This window comes from Carcharhinus amblyrhynchos, chromosome 6, assembly GCF_965287045.1.
Source record: "Carcharhinus amblyrhynchos chromosome 6, sCarAmb.v2.hapA, whole genome shotgun sequence".
NCBI classification, from domain to species: Eukaryota; Metazoa; Chordata; class Chondrichthyes; order Carcharhiniformes; family Carcharhinidae; genus Carcharhinus; species Carcharhinus amblyrhynchos.
Window position 1 is genome coordinate 125,366,344 of NC_137329.1, and position 14,278 is coordinate 125,380,621.

The 14,278-nt window shown below is 46.1% G+C and overlaps 1 protein-coding gene across 1 annotated transcript in view; it reads right to left on the minus strand.

The window, feature by feature from the left end:
• LOC145344387 (uncharacterized) overlaps positions 1 to 14,278 on the minus strand; it is a 126,768-nt gene that overhangs the window by 58,052 nt on the left and 54,438 nt on the right. Inside the window, exon 10 of the mRNA XM_080191515.1 lies at positions 6,602 to 6,770. Coding sequence (XP_080047641.1) covers positions 6,602 to 6,770 — 169 coding nt within the window. The remainder of the gene's footprint in view (positions 1 to 6,601; positions 6,771 to 14,278) is intronic.

The window sequence follows — 14,278 nt, forward strand, 5'->3', positions numbered from 1 at the left end:
GGAGGTTTAGGGGGGATGTGAGAAAAATTATTTTTACCCAGAGGGTGGTGAGGGTCTGCAATGCGCTGCCTGGGAGGGCGGTAGAAGGAGATTGCCTCACATCCTTTAAAAAGTACCTGGATGAGCACTTGACACATCAGAACATTCAGGGCTATGGGCCAAGTGCTGGGAAATGGGATGACGCGGGAAAAAGTAGAAAAAGGGAAAAATAGAATACGAGAGTAAGCCTGCAGGAACATTTAAACTGACTGTAAAATCTTTTATAGGTATGCGAAGAGGAAATGATTGGTTGGTGAAGGCAAATATAGGCCCTTTATCGTCAGAAACAGGGTATTTTATAATGGTGAATAAAGAAATGGCTGACCACTGAATACAGACTCTAGTTCTGTTTTCACAAAGGAGGACACTAATAACATGCCAGTATTGTTGGAAAGCACAGGATTTAGTGAGAGGGAGGAACTGAAGGAAATCAGTATTAGCAGAGGAATGGTGTTGGGGAAACTGATGGGATTGAAGACTAATAAATCTCTAGGATCTGATTACCTACATCCCAGAAGTGGCCTGAGAAATAGTGGAAATATTGGTGGTCATCTTCCAAGATTCTATAGACGCTAGAACGGTTCCTATGGATCGGATGGTAACTAATGTAACCCTGCTTTTTAAAAAGGAGGTAGAGAGAAAATGAAGAATTATAAATCAATCGACCTGATGTGATGGGAAAAATATTAAAGTCCATTGTAAAGATTTAATAGCGGAACACTTGGAGAACAGGATCGGACAGAGTCAGCATGGATTTACAGAAGGGAAACCATGCTTGACAAATCTACTGGGATTCTTTGAGGCTGTGTGTTCTTTTGGGGAGGTGATGGGAGCAGATACGACAGTGGCATTTTAGGGGCAACTAGACGAATAGATGAATAGGATAGGAATGGAAGGATGTGGACACCATAAGTGCACACGGTTTTAATTTAAGGCAAGCATCATGATCGACACAGGCTTGGAGGGCCAAAGGGCCTGTTCCTGGGCGGTTCTATTCTTTCTTATGTAACTAGTTGACTTGATGAGGAGGAAAATCATAGAATCCCTACAGTGCAGAAGGAGGCCATTCAGCCCATTGAGTCTGCACCGAGCACAGTCCCACCCAGCCTTATCCCCATATTTACCATAACTAGTTCCCATGACACTCAGGGGCTATTTAGCATGGCCAATGCACCTAACCCGCACATTTTTGGACTGTGGGAGGAAACCGCAGCCTGCACTGACCATGTGGCCCATTTGAACGAAAACCCCCTACCCTTCCAGGGTCCATTTCCCCAATTCGCATTCTATTCATGTATTTGTCAAGACACCTCTTAAAAGTCACTATCGTACCCGCTTCCACTACCTTCCCCGGCAACGAGTTCCAAGCAGCCACACCCTCCGTGTAAAAAAACTTGCCTCGTACACCTCTTTTAAATCTTAAATCTATGTCCCCTAGTAATTGACTCTTCCATCCTGGGAAAAAGCTTCTGACTATCCACTCTGCCCATGCCCTTCATAATCTTGTAGACTCCTATCAGGTCTCCCCTCAACCTCTGTCGCTCCACTGAGGGCAAACCAAATTTCTCCAACCAATAATTGAAATGTTCACAGGTAGAATTGAAAAGCAATGATCCCACAAACTGTGTTTCTCTTCATTAGGATTGAGATGAGGAGACAATTCTTCACTCAGGGTGTTGCAAATCTGTATAATTTTCTAGCCTGCTGAGCTACGGATGTTCAGCCATTGAGTTTCTCAGTTTGGAATATCGATAGATTTTTGGGCGTGAAGGAAATCAAGGGCACAGGACAGGAAACTGGGGGTGGATTCGAGATAGCCGTGATCTTACCGAACACGGAGGAGCAGACTCGATGACCGATCAAACTCCTCCTGCTCCCAGTTAAATGAACGGAACAAAAAACTAGCTTCCTTTCCATGACAGAGGCACAACATCGAACCAGTGTGTCAATATCAGATGGGCGTGAAAATGAACTTCAAAAGAAGGAAGGGCAAACAGAAAGAAGACTCTTACAGGAGACAAAAGCAGAGAGTAACATTACACTCAACACCCATCAGTCACCCCCTGCTATATTTTGTCCACTGTTTGCAGGGCCATCATCATCTAGTTTTCCCATTTTGCCTGCGATGCCTTTTTTTTTGCAGGGACTGCTCGCTTTTGATTAAACTGCGTGGAAAACACCAAACTGGTCTATGTCATGGAGCGCTGTGCAATTATTGCCTGTGATCGCTTTGTGGCACAGTGCGATATCAAATGACTCCACGTCATTCAATTTGTTTGGATCTAGTGATAGTTGGATAAATCATTCATCTACAGGAGATGAACGTGTTATGCTGAGCATTTTATGCAGCGTCAGGTAAATAGTCAGAGGATCAGGTAGCTGGTGATTAAGCTTGCACCTGGATTTCAGGAGGCAGGTTTTCAATATTCACAAAGCAAAGAATAAGACAAAGGAAAAACAAGTATTCAGAGATTTTATAATCACAGAAACTTACAGCACAGTCAGAGGCCATTCAGCCCATGGTGCCTGTGCCAGCTCCTTGAAAGGCTAGGGGTCATACTTGGTCTCAAATCCCCACTTTTTGCCAACTATCAGTCCAGCTGCCTTTAAAATCATTTACAGAATCAGTTTCCACCAACTCTTCAGGTCAACAACTCTTTGAGTCAATAAAAAATCTTTATCTCCCCTTATCAGAACATAGAAATTTGAAGCCATTGACCCATTTCCCAGAGGGAATAGTTTTTTTATCTATCAATCTAATAAAAGCCTTTCCTTATCTTGCATCTGGAACAAGATAATGTTAGAAGTCTCACAGCAGCAGGTTAAAGTCCAACAGGTTTATTTGGTAGCAAAAGCCACGAGCTTTTGGAGTGCTACTCCTTCGTCAGATGAGGAGGAGGAAGGGGCAGTGCTCCAAAAGCAAGTGGCTTTTGCTACCAAATAAATCTGTTTGTCTTTAACCTGGTGTTTGAGACTTCTTACTGTGTTTACCCCAGTCCAACGCTGGCATCTCCACAACAAGATAATGTGCCAGAGGTAGTAGGAGAGGAGGCTACAATTTTGTCTTTAAAAAATGTGGACGTTAGGGAACTTGTGGAAATAAATAGTGATGTCTTGAGGAGTGTACGTATTACAGGGAAGGAGATACTGTAAGTCTTAAAGCTCATCAGGGTAGATAAATCCCTGGGACCTGATGAAGTGTATCCCAGGACATTGTGGGAGGCTATGAAGGAAATTGTGGGTCCCCTAGCCGAGATCTTTGAATCATCGATAGTCACGGGTGAGGTGTCTGAAGATTGGAGAGTGGCAAATGTTGTGCCTTTGTGTAAAAAGAGCTGCAGGGAAAAGCCTGGGAACTACTGGCCAGTGAGCCTCACATCTGTGGTGGGTAAATTGTTGGAGGTGTTTTGAGAGACAGAATCTACAGGCATTTAGAGAGGCGAGGACTGATTAGAGACAGTCAGCATTGTGAATGGAAAATCATGCCTCACAAACTTAATCAAATTTTTTGAAAGGGTAACCAAGTAGATAGTTGAGGGCAGTGCAGTTGATGTTGTCTACATCGACTTTAGCAAGGCCTTTGACAAGGTATCACATTGTAGGTTGTTGCATAACGTTAAATCTCACGGGGTCCAGAGTGAGATAGTTAAATGGATACAAAATTGGCTTCTTGGCAGAAGCCAAAGGGTGGTTGTAGAGAGTTGTTTTTCAAACTGGGGGCCTGTGACCAGCGGTATGCCTCAGGGATTAGTGCTGGGTCCACTGTTATTTGTCATTTATATTAATGATTTGCACAGGAATATAGGAGACCTGGTTAGTAAGTTTGCAGATGACACCAAGATTGATAGCATCGTGGACAGTGAAGAAAGTTACCTCCAATCGCAGCAGGATCTTGAAGGCTCAAAAAAATCCAGGAAATTATAGGCTGGTAAGTTTGATGTCAGTGGTAGGTAAAGGAGATAGGATCTGAAGGAGATTGGAAGGAGATAGGATCTACAAATATTTGGATAGACAAGGAGTTATTAGGAAGAGACAACATGGCTTTGTACGTGGTAGATCATATTTAACCAATCTATTTTTCGAAGAGGTTATCAGGATGAAGGGAAGGCAGTGGATATTGTCTACATGGACTTCAGTAAGGCCTTTGACAAGGTCCCGCATGGGAGGTTAGTTAGGAAGGTTCAGTGCTAGGTATAGATGGGGAGGTAGTAAATTGGATTAGACATTGGCTCAATGGAAGAAGCCAGAGAGTGGTAGTGGAGGATTGCTTCTCTGAGTGGAGGCCTGTGACTGGTGGTGTGCCACAGGGATCAGTGCTGGGTCCATTGTTGTCTGTCATCTATATCAATGATCTGGATGATAGTGTGGTAAATTGGATCAGCAAATTTGCTGATGATACAAAGATTGGACAGTGAGGAAGGTTTTCAAAGCTTGCAGAGGGATTTGGACCAGCTAGAAAAATGGGCTGAAAAATGGCAGATGGAGTTTAATGCAGACAAGTGTGAGGTATTGCACTTTGGAAGGACAAACCAAGGTAGAACATACAAGGTAAATGGTAGGACACTGAAGAGTGCAGTAGAACGGAGAATTCTGGGAATACAGATACATAGCTCCCTAAAAGTGGTGTCACGGGTAGATAGGGTCGTAAAGAGTGCTTTTGGTACATTGGCCTTTATAAATCTAAGTATTGAGTATAAGAGTTGGAATGTTATGGTGATGTTGTAAAAGACCTTGGTGAGGCTGAATTTGGAGTATTGTGTGCAGTTTTGGTTATCTAATTACAGGAAGGATATTAATAAGGTTGAAAGAATACAGAGAAGGTTTACAAAGATGTTACCCGGACTTGAGAAACTGAGTTACAGAGAAAGGTTGAATAGGTTAGGACTTTATTCCCTGCAGCGCAGAAGAATAGGGGAGATTTGATAGAGGTGTATAAAATTATGATGGGTATAGATAGAATGAATGCAAGCAGGCTTTTTCCACTGAGGCTAGGGGAGAAAAAAAACTAAAGTACATGGGTTAAGGGTGAAGGGGGAAAAGTTTAAAGGGAATATTGTTGGGGGGGTGGGTTCTTCACACAAAGAGTGGTGGGAGTGTGGAATGAGCTGCCAGATGAAGTGGTAAATGCAGGCTCATTTTTAACATTTAAGAAAATCTTGGACAGGTACATGGATGAGAGGGGTGTGGAGGGATATGGTCCAGATGCAGGTCAGTGGGACTAGGCAGAAAAATAGTTCGGCACAGACAAGAAGGGCCAAAAGGCCTGTTTCTGTGCTGTAATGTTCTATGGTTCTAATTGGGCCAGTGGGTTGATGAATGACAGATGGAATTTAATTTAGACAAATGCGAGGTGATGCATTTTGGTAGACTGAACCAGGGCAGGACTTACTCAGTTAATGGTAGGGTGTTTGGGAGAGTTACAGAACAAAGAGATTTAGGGATACATGTTCATAGTTCCTTGAAAGTGGAGTCACAGGTGGACAGGGTGGTGAAGAAAGCATCCAGCATGCTTAGTTTCATTGTTCAGAACATTGAATACAGGAGTTGGGACGTCTTGTTGAAGTTGTACAAGACATTGGTAAGGCCACACTTGGAATACTGTTTGCAATTCTGGTCACTCTATTATAGAAAGAATATTATTAAATTAGAAAGAGCGCAGAAAAGATTTACTAGGATGCTACCAAGACTTGATGGATTGAGTTATAAGGAAAGGCTGGGACATTTTTCTCTGGAGTGTAGGAGGCTGAGGGGTGAACTTATAGAGGTCTATAAAATAATGAGGGGCACAGATCAGCTAGATAGTCAATGTCTTTTCCCAAAGGTAGGGGAGTCTAAAACTAGAGGGCTTAAGTTTAAGGTGAGAGGGGAGAGATACAAGAGTGTCCAGAGGGGCAATTTTTTCACACAGAGGGTGGTGAGTGTCTGGAACAAGCTGCGAGAGGTAGTAGAAGAGGCAGGTACCATTTTGTCTTTTAAAAAGCATTTAAACAGTTACATGGATATGATGGGTATAGAGGGATATGTGGGCCAAATGCAAGCAATTGGAATTAGCTTAAGGGTTTAAAAAAAGGGCAGTATGGGACAAGTTGGGCCAAAGGGCCTGTTTCCATGGGCTGTTCGGGAAGTTAGCATGATCAATCCATCTGAACTTCACATCTTTGGAGTGTGGGAGGAAACTGGAGGACCTGGAGGAAACCCACGCAGACACGGGGAGAAAACACAAACTCCAACTACCAGACACCCAAGGCCAGAATTGAACCCATATCTCTGGCGCTGTGAAGCAGCAGTGCTAACCATTGTGCCACCCTTTCTATGAACTTTACATCATTCCTGAAGTGTGATGCCCAGAATTGACCGACAATACTACAGCTGGGACCTAACTAGTAATTTATAAAGTGCCGGCTTCATTTTTAGATTTTATCTCTCATCTATGAACCCCGGGAAAACACAATTTTTTTCCTAACCACCTTATCAATTGCACTACTACCTTGAAGGGATTGTGTCTCTGGACACCACGGACTTTCTACTCAATCACACTTTCCAAAAATCATGTTAACCATACCAGCTGAGGGCAAAGGGAAACCTTCCTTGTCCATGTTTGGTGAATCAGTGGATATAAAATGGTCAGTGTCCTCAGCGAGCTCTGTTTCCGTTAGGGATGATGCCTCGGTTATGGGACGCTGTTGATTGCTGCCTTGTGTGGAAAGCTTCAAACTGTTACAAGCTGCTGCCTAAATGGAGACAAATAAAATTAATCCGTGTTCTGAAAAACACAGCCAAACATAATCTTATAGCAATATCCTTCTCATTGATTGGAAATAAGGAAATCATAGAATCCCTACAATGCAGAAGGGGCAATTTGGCCCATTGAGTCTGCACTGATTCTCTGTCTCGCCCAGGCCCTCGCCCCTGCCCTATCACTGCAACCTCACACATTTACATGGCCAATCCATCTAATCTACGCATTTTTGGGCTCATGATTCAACAGCAATGAAACAAGACATCCAAAACTCTGCAGACTTCACAACATGAAGAGGATCAGATCTACCCAAATTGAGTTGTTGATCGAGGTCTAATTCTCCATTTATCTCACTGTCAATTCTCTCGATCTCTATTTACTCGCTACCACTCACTCTCCATCTCTTTGTCTACTGCCTATCTTTATCTCTCTATATCTCTGTCAGTTTGCTCTATCTGTCTCTCTGTTCTGGTTGATGTGTAGTTATGTTGGCCATGTTTACCCTACGTTTCCTGTATTCCAGCAATTCCCACTTTGTGAAGTGTGACATTCACATTTATCTGCTCCTGGGTTTAACTGCGCTGTCAGGGATTGACACTGAATCACTATCGCTCTTCAGGCATTCTCCACAGCTGGGCTATCAAACTCTTCAACATCTGGCTCAGTTAGTGCTTGATAATAATTAATAAACCACAATTCAAGTCCCGAGTTGAATATTGATAAATTAGTCACATCTGAGAGTCTTTATTCCTAAAATCAAATTGAATAATTGAAGGAATTGATTCTAGTGCCTTGCATCCAACAGCCTGGGTAGAAATCCATTCACTTGGTTAATTTGTGCTTGTGTTGTGGACAACACTAACAAAACAATATTTATATCTCATCACTGATTACCCTGATAACACTATCAGTCAATCTCTAAAAATTAATTCATGGGATGTGGACATCATCAGCACAGTTTCTTGTCAATCTTCGAACTGAGTGTCTTGCTTGGCTATTTCAGAGGGCAGTTGAAAATCACCCACATTGCTGTGTGATCTGGAGTCACATGTACAGGTAAGGACGGCAGATTTCCTTCCCTAAAGGGCATTAGTGAACCAGATGGGTTTTTAACAAAAAATCAGTTTCTAAATGGTCACCATTACTGTTACTAGTTGTTTTCCAAATTTCCATTTTTATTTCACTAATTTAGTATAAATAGTCCAATGGCCGGGGTGGGAATTGAACTCCCGGCCTTGGGTTACTGGTCCATTTACATAATCCGTATTAGTGCACACGCTTGTGGGACTCATGTCACCAGTCAGCCAGACTGGGAACAGGGTGGATTCTCAATCCTGATGGCTACTCGTGAACCAATTTCTGATACTAATCCCCAAATTGCCAGATTGGTTTCCATTCAGTTTTGCAACACACTGAGAATCTTGTATTTATATAGTGCCAACCACAACATCACAATGGCCCAGTGGTTAGCACTGCTGCCTCACAGCACCAGGGACCCAGGTTCGATTCCACACTCCTTGGGTGACTGCCTGTGTTGAGTTCTCCCCATGTACGTGTGAGTTTCCTCCGGGTGCTCCGGTTTCCCCCCACACTTCAAAGGTTTTCAGTTTAGGTGGATTAGTCGTGCTAAATTACCCTTCAGTGTCCCAGGATGTGTCAGTTAAATGGATAAACTATGGAATTATGAGGATAGGGTGGACCTGGGTAAGATACTCAGTGAATGCATACAGACTTGATGGGCAGAATGACCTCTTCCTGCACTGTGGGAATTCTCTGTATGTGATTCTTACAATATCACAAAATGCTTCACAGCCAGTGAAGTACTTTTTAGAAGTATAGTCAATGCGGGAAGTGTAATAATCGATATGCGCACAGCAAGATCCCACAAATGAAAATACAATAATGACCGGATATTCTGTTTTTAGTGCTGTTACCTGAGGGAAAACTATTGACCAGGGCACAGGGGAGTATTCTCCTGCACATGTTCAGTAGCAGAACTCTATCCTCGGATGATTCAGTGTTGTGGTGAAGAACTTCCTTTCACCAAACCTAATTTTGCAGCTTCATCCGCTTCTCCTCCATCAGGTCATGATCATTTTTCAGGAGTTCCCAAACTGGGTTCCATGGTCAGAGGTCCCAAATAGATCCAAGGGGGGCGGGGGGGGCGGCGAGATGAGCCAGGGCCCAGACGGGGTCAGGAAGAGTGGAGACCAGAGGAGCTGAGAAGAGGGTGGATGAGAGTGGGTGAGTGTGGGTAGTTCAGGGTGAGACTGGGTGAGTGTGAGAGTGGGTGTGGTTGGTCAGGGTGAGAATGGGTGTGAATGAGGGAATGTGCGTGAGTGGCTACTATTAAACACAACAAAAAGGTAAGACCTGGAAACGTTTGTTGAATAACAGGACATTATTGTTCTAATAAATTTATACAAATACATCCTTTCAGTTTGCTTTTGTAAGTTTGTACCTATTGTGAAACAATAGTCGATCTATGTTGTTTAATTTTTCAATATAATAAATGTTTCTCAGGGGTTCTGTCAGTACTCTTGGGAGGTCAAACATGTTCCGCAGCTGGAACAGTTTGGGTGTTATACTCTTCACTTGATCCACTCTCTGTCAACTCTGCTCCAACGTTAATGATTCTCACACATCAGATTTATTCCAAAGCTGCTGATTACCCCAGCTTTATCACCCCGATATGGTAGGAATCTCTAATTGCTATTATCATGATTTAGGAGGAATAGCCACTGTTTATACGATTCTACTGGTGAAAAGAATATTGGGCCTATTCTGCCTTGCAATTATTGTTCTTAATTTTGTCTGATCTTTGTGAATTTATATTTAGAATTTCCTGATTTAACCTGAGACTGTTTTCTAACCATCTAGCACTATCCTTCTGTTTAACAAACTTTTACACACGACCCCCTTACTCTGTCCTGAAGTGCTCTTGGACTCATTCCATCTGACCCAGGTGCCTTCGGAATAATCAGGCACCCTGATTTTTAATTAGCATTTCATTACTAATCCTTCTTTTCTCTATGAACTTTCAATCATCTCCTTGGCCAGCAATAAGTAAGGAGGTTTTTCAAGTGTTTTCGAGGACAACTGTTGAGGAAAATCATTTGGAATCGCTACCCTTTAATGTTCCTCTCCCATTGTCTCCGCTCTCTTCCTCTGTGTTTAGAAAGTGCTCCCCACTACTTAATACTTTTCCAACTGTGAACACATCCCAAACAGTCACTGGGGCGAGAGGTGAGAGTAAAAGGTGTCTGTGTATGTGTGTATGTATACATATATGTAAATGTGTATGCCTGTGCTTGTGTGTGTGTGTGTACATATATACAAATGTGTATTTGTGTGTACACACATTAATGTGTCTGTCTGTAGATGTGCGTGTGTGTCATCTGTGCATGCATATGTGTGTGTACATATATATAAATGTGTATGTCTGTGTAGATGTGTGTGAAGGTGTTTCTGTATTTATATGTGGTGCGTGTGCATACGTGTGTGTGAATGTGTGCATGTCATCTACATGGATGCCTGTGAGAGGGAAGTAATTAAAAGAAAGGCACGCAGAAGCTGAGAATGATGAAAGGACAGATGGAGATACAGCAACAGATGGATAAATGAACCGTCTCAGGGGATCAAATGATTCATTGACACTCTGTAATGCTGTAACTACTGGCCTGTAGCGCATGGACAGAATCCCATCACTGTTTGGTTCACAAAGCTGGCACAACATCTGTGGAATAGGAGCCCAGGCACAAGGTCAGTCTGAACACAGACGTTAGTGGAAACTTGTACAGGATCAATCCTCATTTCAGCAAGGATCTTCCTCGGGGTTCATACCAGAGGAATGTGTGTATTCCTGTGCAGTGCTAAGGCAGATCTCGGCAGCCTCGTACACATCACCCACAGGGCACAGCCGGCCCGATTTTACCATTTTGATTCTCGGTGCTGGGCAGACTTGAATCTGGGAGTGCTTCAGATTCAACTTTTAGACCCGTCCTCCAGCACCTCCATACACACTCTGCCTGAAAAAATATCAGCGATTCCGAATCTCGCTGCACCAGCCTGTGGCCGGGACTTATCGCACTCAAAACCCTGCAGATCCAATCGGCGATTCCAACTGCGCCTGCTCACAAAAAAAATGGTACAAAAGAACATAAGAAATAGGAGCAGGAGTAGGCCAACTAGCCCTTCGAGCCTGCCCCGCCATTCAATAAGATCATGGCTGATCTGAAGTGGATCAGTTCCACATTCCCGCCCTCTCCCCATAACCCTCAATCCCCTAATTGGTAGGATGCTGCTCCCCTGCCACGTGGTGCCCGGGCTGGATAATGCCTCCCGCTGGCCCCCAAAGACATTGCCCCACCCACACAACATTACTGACCCCCTTATTTGCCCCACCCGCCTGCCACCCAGACCGGGCGCAGCTCCTTCCCCCTCACTCATCTCAGGCAGAGTGATCCACCCTCCCTCCTCTACCCTACATCAGGCAGGGTGATTCCCCCTCACCCCGGACCCTCCCGCACAAGGCCCCCATCTCCTCCGCACTCTGATGGCTCTGTGACACCTCTCTCTCTCTCTGTCCCCTGTCCCCAATCATTGAGGCACTGATCCACCGCCCCCACCCATCCTGCACCCCCCCCCCCACCCCCCCGCGTCCCCCAACCCATCCTCTCTCCATCAGCACACCTGCAAGTGCTGACTCGCCTTCCCCTCAACGCTAACAAGCAAACTGCATGGAACTTGCTGGTGTGTTCTGTCAAACTGCCTGCAGCTGATCTGCCTTAACAAGGGGCAGTTCCATGAAAAACTCAAGAACAGACAGGCAGGCAGGCATTCCTGTGCAAAATCTGCGCACGACCAGCCCCGATTTTCTGAGGGTAACCTCAGGAAGCTGCTGGACGCAGCAGAGGTGAGGCAGGGCACCCTCTTCCCCCAAGGAGGACACAGACCCGGGGGTGGGGGGGGGGGGGAGCTGATGGAAATGCGGCCTGAGAAGAACTCGCCACCTCGGTCAGTGCCAGGGCAATGCCCGCCGCACCCCCACCCCAAACCGGAAGGAGTGCCGGAAAAAACTCAATGACCTCATCCGTGCATCAAGGGTGAGAGCTGAACCCCATTTTGCATCTTCCTCCATATCTCCCCTGGAATCATCCCCAGCACCCAGCAAGCTTCCAGCTCCTGACCCCCAAGCAGTTCCTTTCTTTCCCCCTCCCCCCCCAATAAGCCCCACAGTGCTTACCCTCCAAGGGCCATCTCCTGATACTCTGCAGGACTCACACCTCCATTTCCTTCATGGCTCCCTCTGTCTCTACAGGAGGAGACCGAACACAACACCCACGAGAGGGTAAAGACAGAGGGCGGTGAGCCAGACCCCTGGGTCCTCACTCCCTTTGAGGAGCGGGCGCCGGGGTTATCAAGGGAAGGGGAGATGTGGGCTGTCAGCGACAGCACGGTCAGGGTTGCCATCAAGACATGACTACCCGTCATTCCTTCAATCACTTCGAGGCGACTTCTCTGGGGCACGAGTTTTGGCTGCGAGAGGCGAGATTTAAACGAGATGTAAGAGGCATGTTTATTTGCACAGAGGAGATATTGGGTGCCTGGAACTCGCTGCCAGGGGGAGATTGTGGATGCAGATACAATAGTGACTTTTAAGGGGCATCTCCACAGTGAATGGGATAGGAATAGAGGCATATAGACCCTGGACGGGTTGGAGGTTACCAATCAGATGGGCAGCCTGGCCAGTACAAGCTTGGAGGGCCGAAGAGCCTGTTCCTGCGATGTAATTTTTTTGGTGCTTTGTTCTATGTTCAATGGAGAAATTGGAATCATGTGTTGGCCATCCCGAATTCCTCTCCTTGCACTTAACCTTGTGTCCTGTGTTGAAGGGACAGACCCGGAGCCCCGGGGCTTTCTGGACGACAGGCCTTGGTTACAGGGCCTGCCCATCCTGGTCCAGACAGCTCGGACGAGTCCTCGGAGGAGACGGGTGAAGGGACCTCCAAGGGTGGCATCGTTATGGCATCAGCTTTCACCTCACAACTCACCATCCCAGATACCGATACATCAGTGGGCCCAATTTGTGTTGAGGCTTCTGGGTCACTCTCTGGTGAGCATCTGATAATGTACATCGGGTGGAGGAGGGAACGTCCGAGGCCCCTGACACGCGGGGGCCTGCCGGAGGCGAGGACTCAGCTGGCCCCAGGCTACATGCTGGGCCTCTGAGATCACTCCTCCCTCAGCTGCTGGAGATGCAGCAACAGAGCCAGGGAATGCAGGAGGGGCTGACAGTCACACGGGACCCACTGCGAGGCTGTCAGGAGGAGTCCCAAAGCTTTCAGATGGACCAGCTATTGCCTGTCTTGTGCGCTTCCCAGGCCAACGCTGTAAGGGTGATGTCTATAGTGGAAAGCCTGGGGCAGGGGATCCTCACCATAAATGGTATGATCCAAGCGATGGCCGAGTCATAGCAGGTCCCAGCCGAGTCCCAGAGTCTGCATCTAAGTCACAGAGGGCCCCAGCTGAGGGACTGAACAGGCTGCTCCTACTGACTAACCTCCCCCCCTTTTCCTGACAGTAGGGCATCTCAGGGGCAGCAGGATGAAGAGGGGGTCATGAAAACATCCCAGACGCCTGGAAGCAGGCCGGGACCCTCAAGGTCCAGGGCCTCCAAAGGACACCCACCACACACATCACAGACCACGGGGTGAGATAAGCAGCTGGTCCCCTCCACCTCAGGTGTACATTCTGGGGAGTTACTGAGGCGTGCTGGTGGGCTATGTGAGGTTAGGAAGTTGTCATTGCTCTGAGAAGGGCTGCATTAGTTAGAAAGACAGTTAAGCATCTTAACATTTTCTGTTGACAAGTTTTTGTTAGAACATTTTATTTAAAAAAATATTGTAAATAAATGTTTTTTCACCACCCATCTATGACTAATTTGTCTAAATTATGAATCCTCTTCCATTGATCGCCGGAGCGATGCTTCATGTTGATGTCAGTTTGGGAAGGCCCCTCAAAGCTGTGCTTCTGAGAAAAGAAAGCCATTGGTTCCCCAGGCCTCCCCGAGCGATTCCCTCCCATCCCCCCACCCTACCTGCCCCAGGGCTCCGTATGGGGGTTTCCGATCCCTTACCGGAATCACATCTTGAGGAACCCAAGCACCTCTCCACGATCGCGCGGGTGGCTACATGGGCCTCATTGTAGCGGATCTCCGCCTCAGACACAGCCCACCACACAAGCGTCATCAGCCATGTCTGAACTAGGTAACCCATATCACCCGGGAGCCACCCCCACAGCCTGGGCTCCTCCTCAAATTCTTCTGGGATGTCCAAGCACCTGACAATGAAGCTGTCGTGCACACTGCCTGGGTGTCTGGCGCATGATGGTCCGGTTATCGAGCGTGTCTGACTCACGCCGATTCCGGATTGGTGAAAGCAGTGGTAAAGGGGAAGTCCAGCCCATTAGTTCAAGTTAAATACATTCAAGTGCATTTAA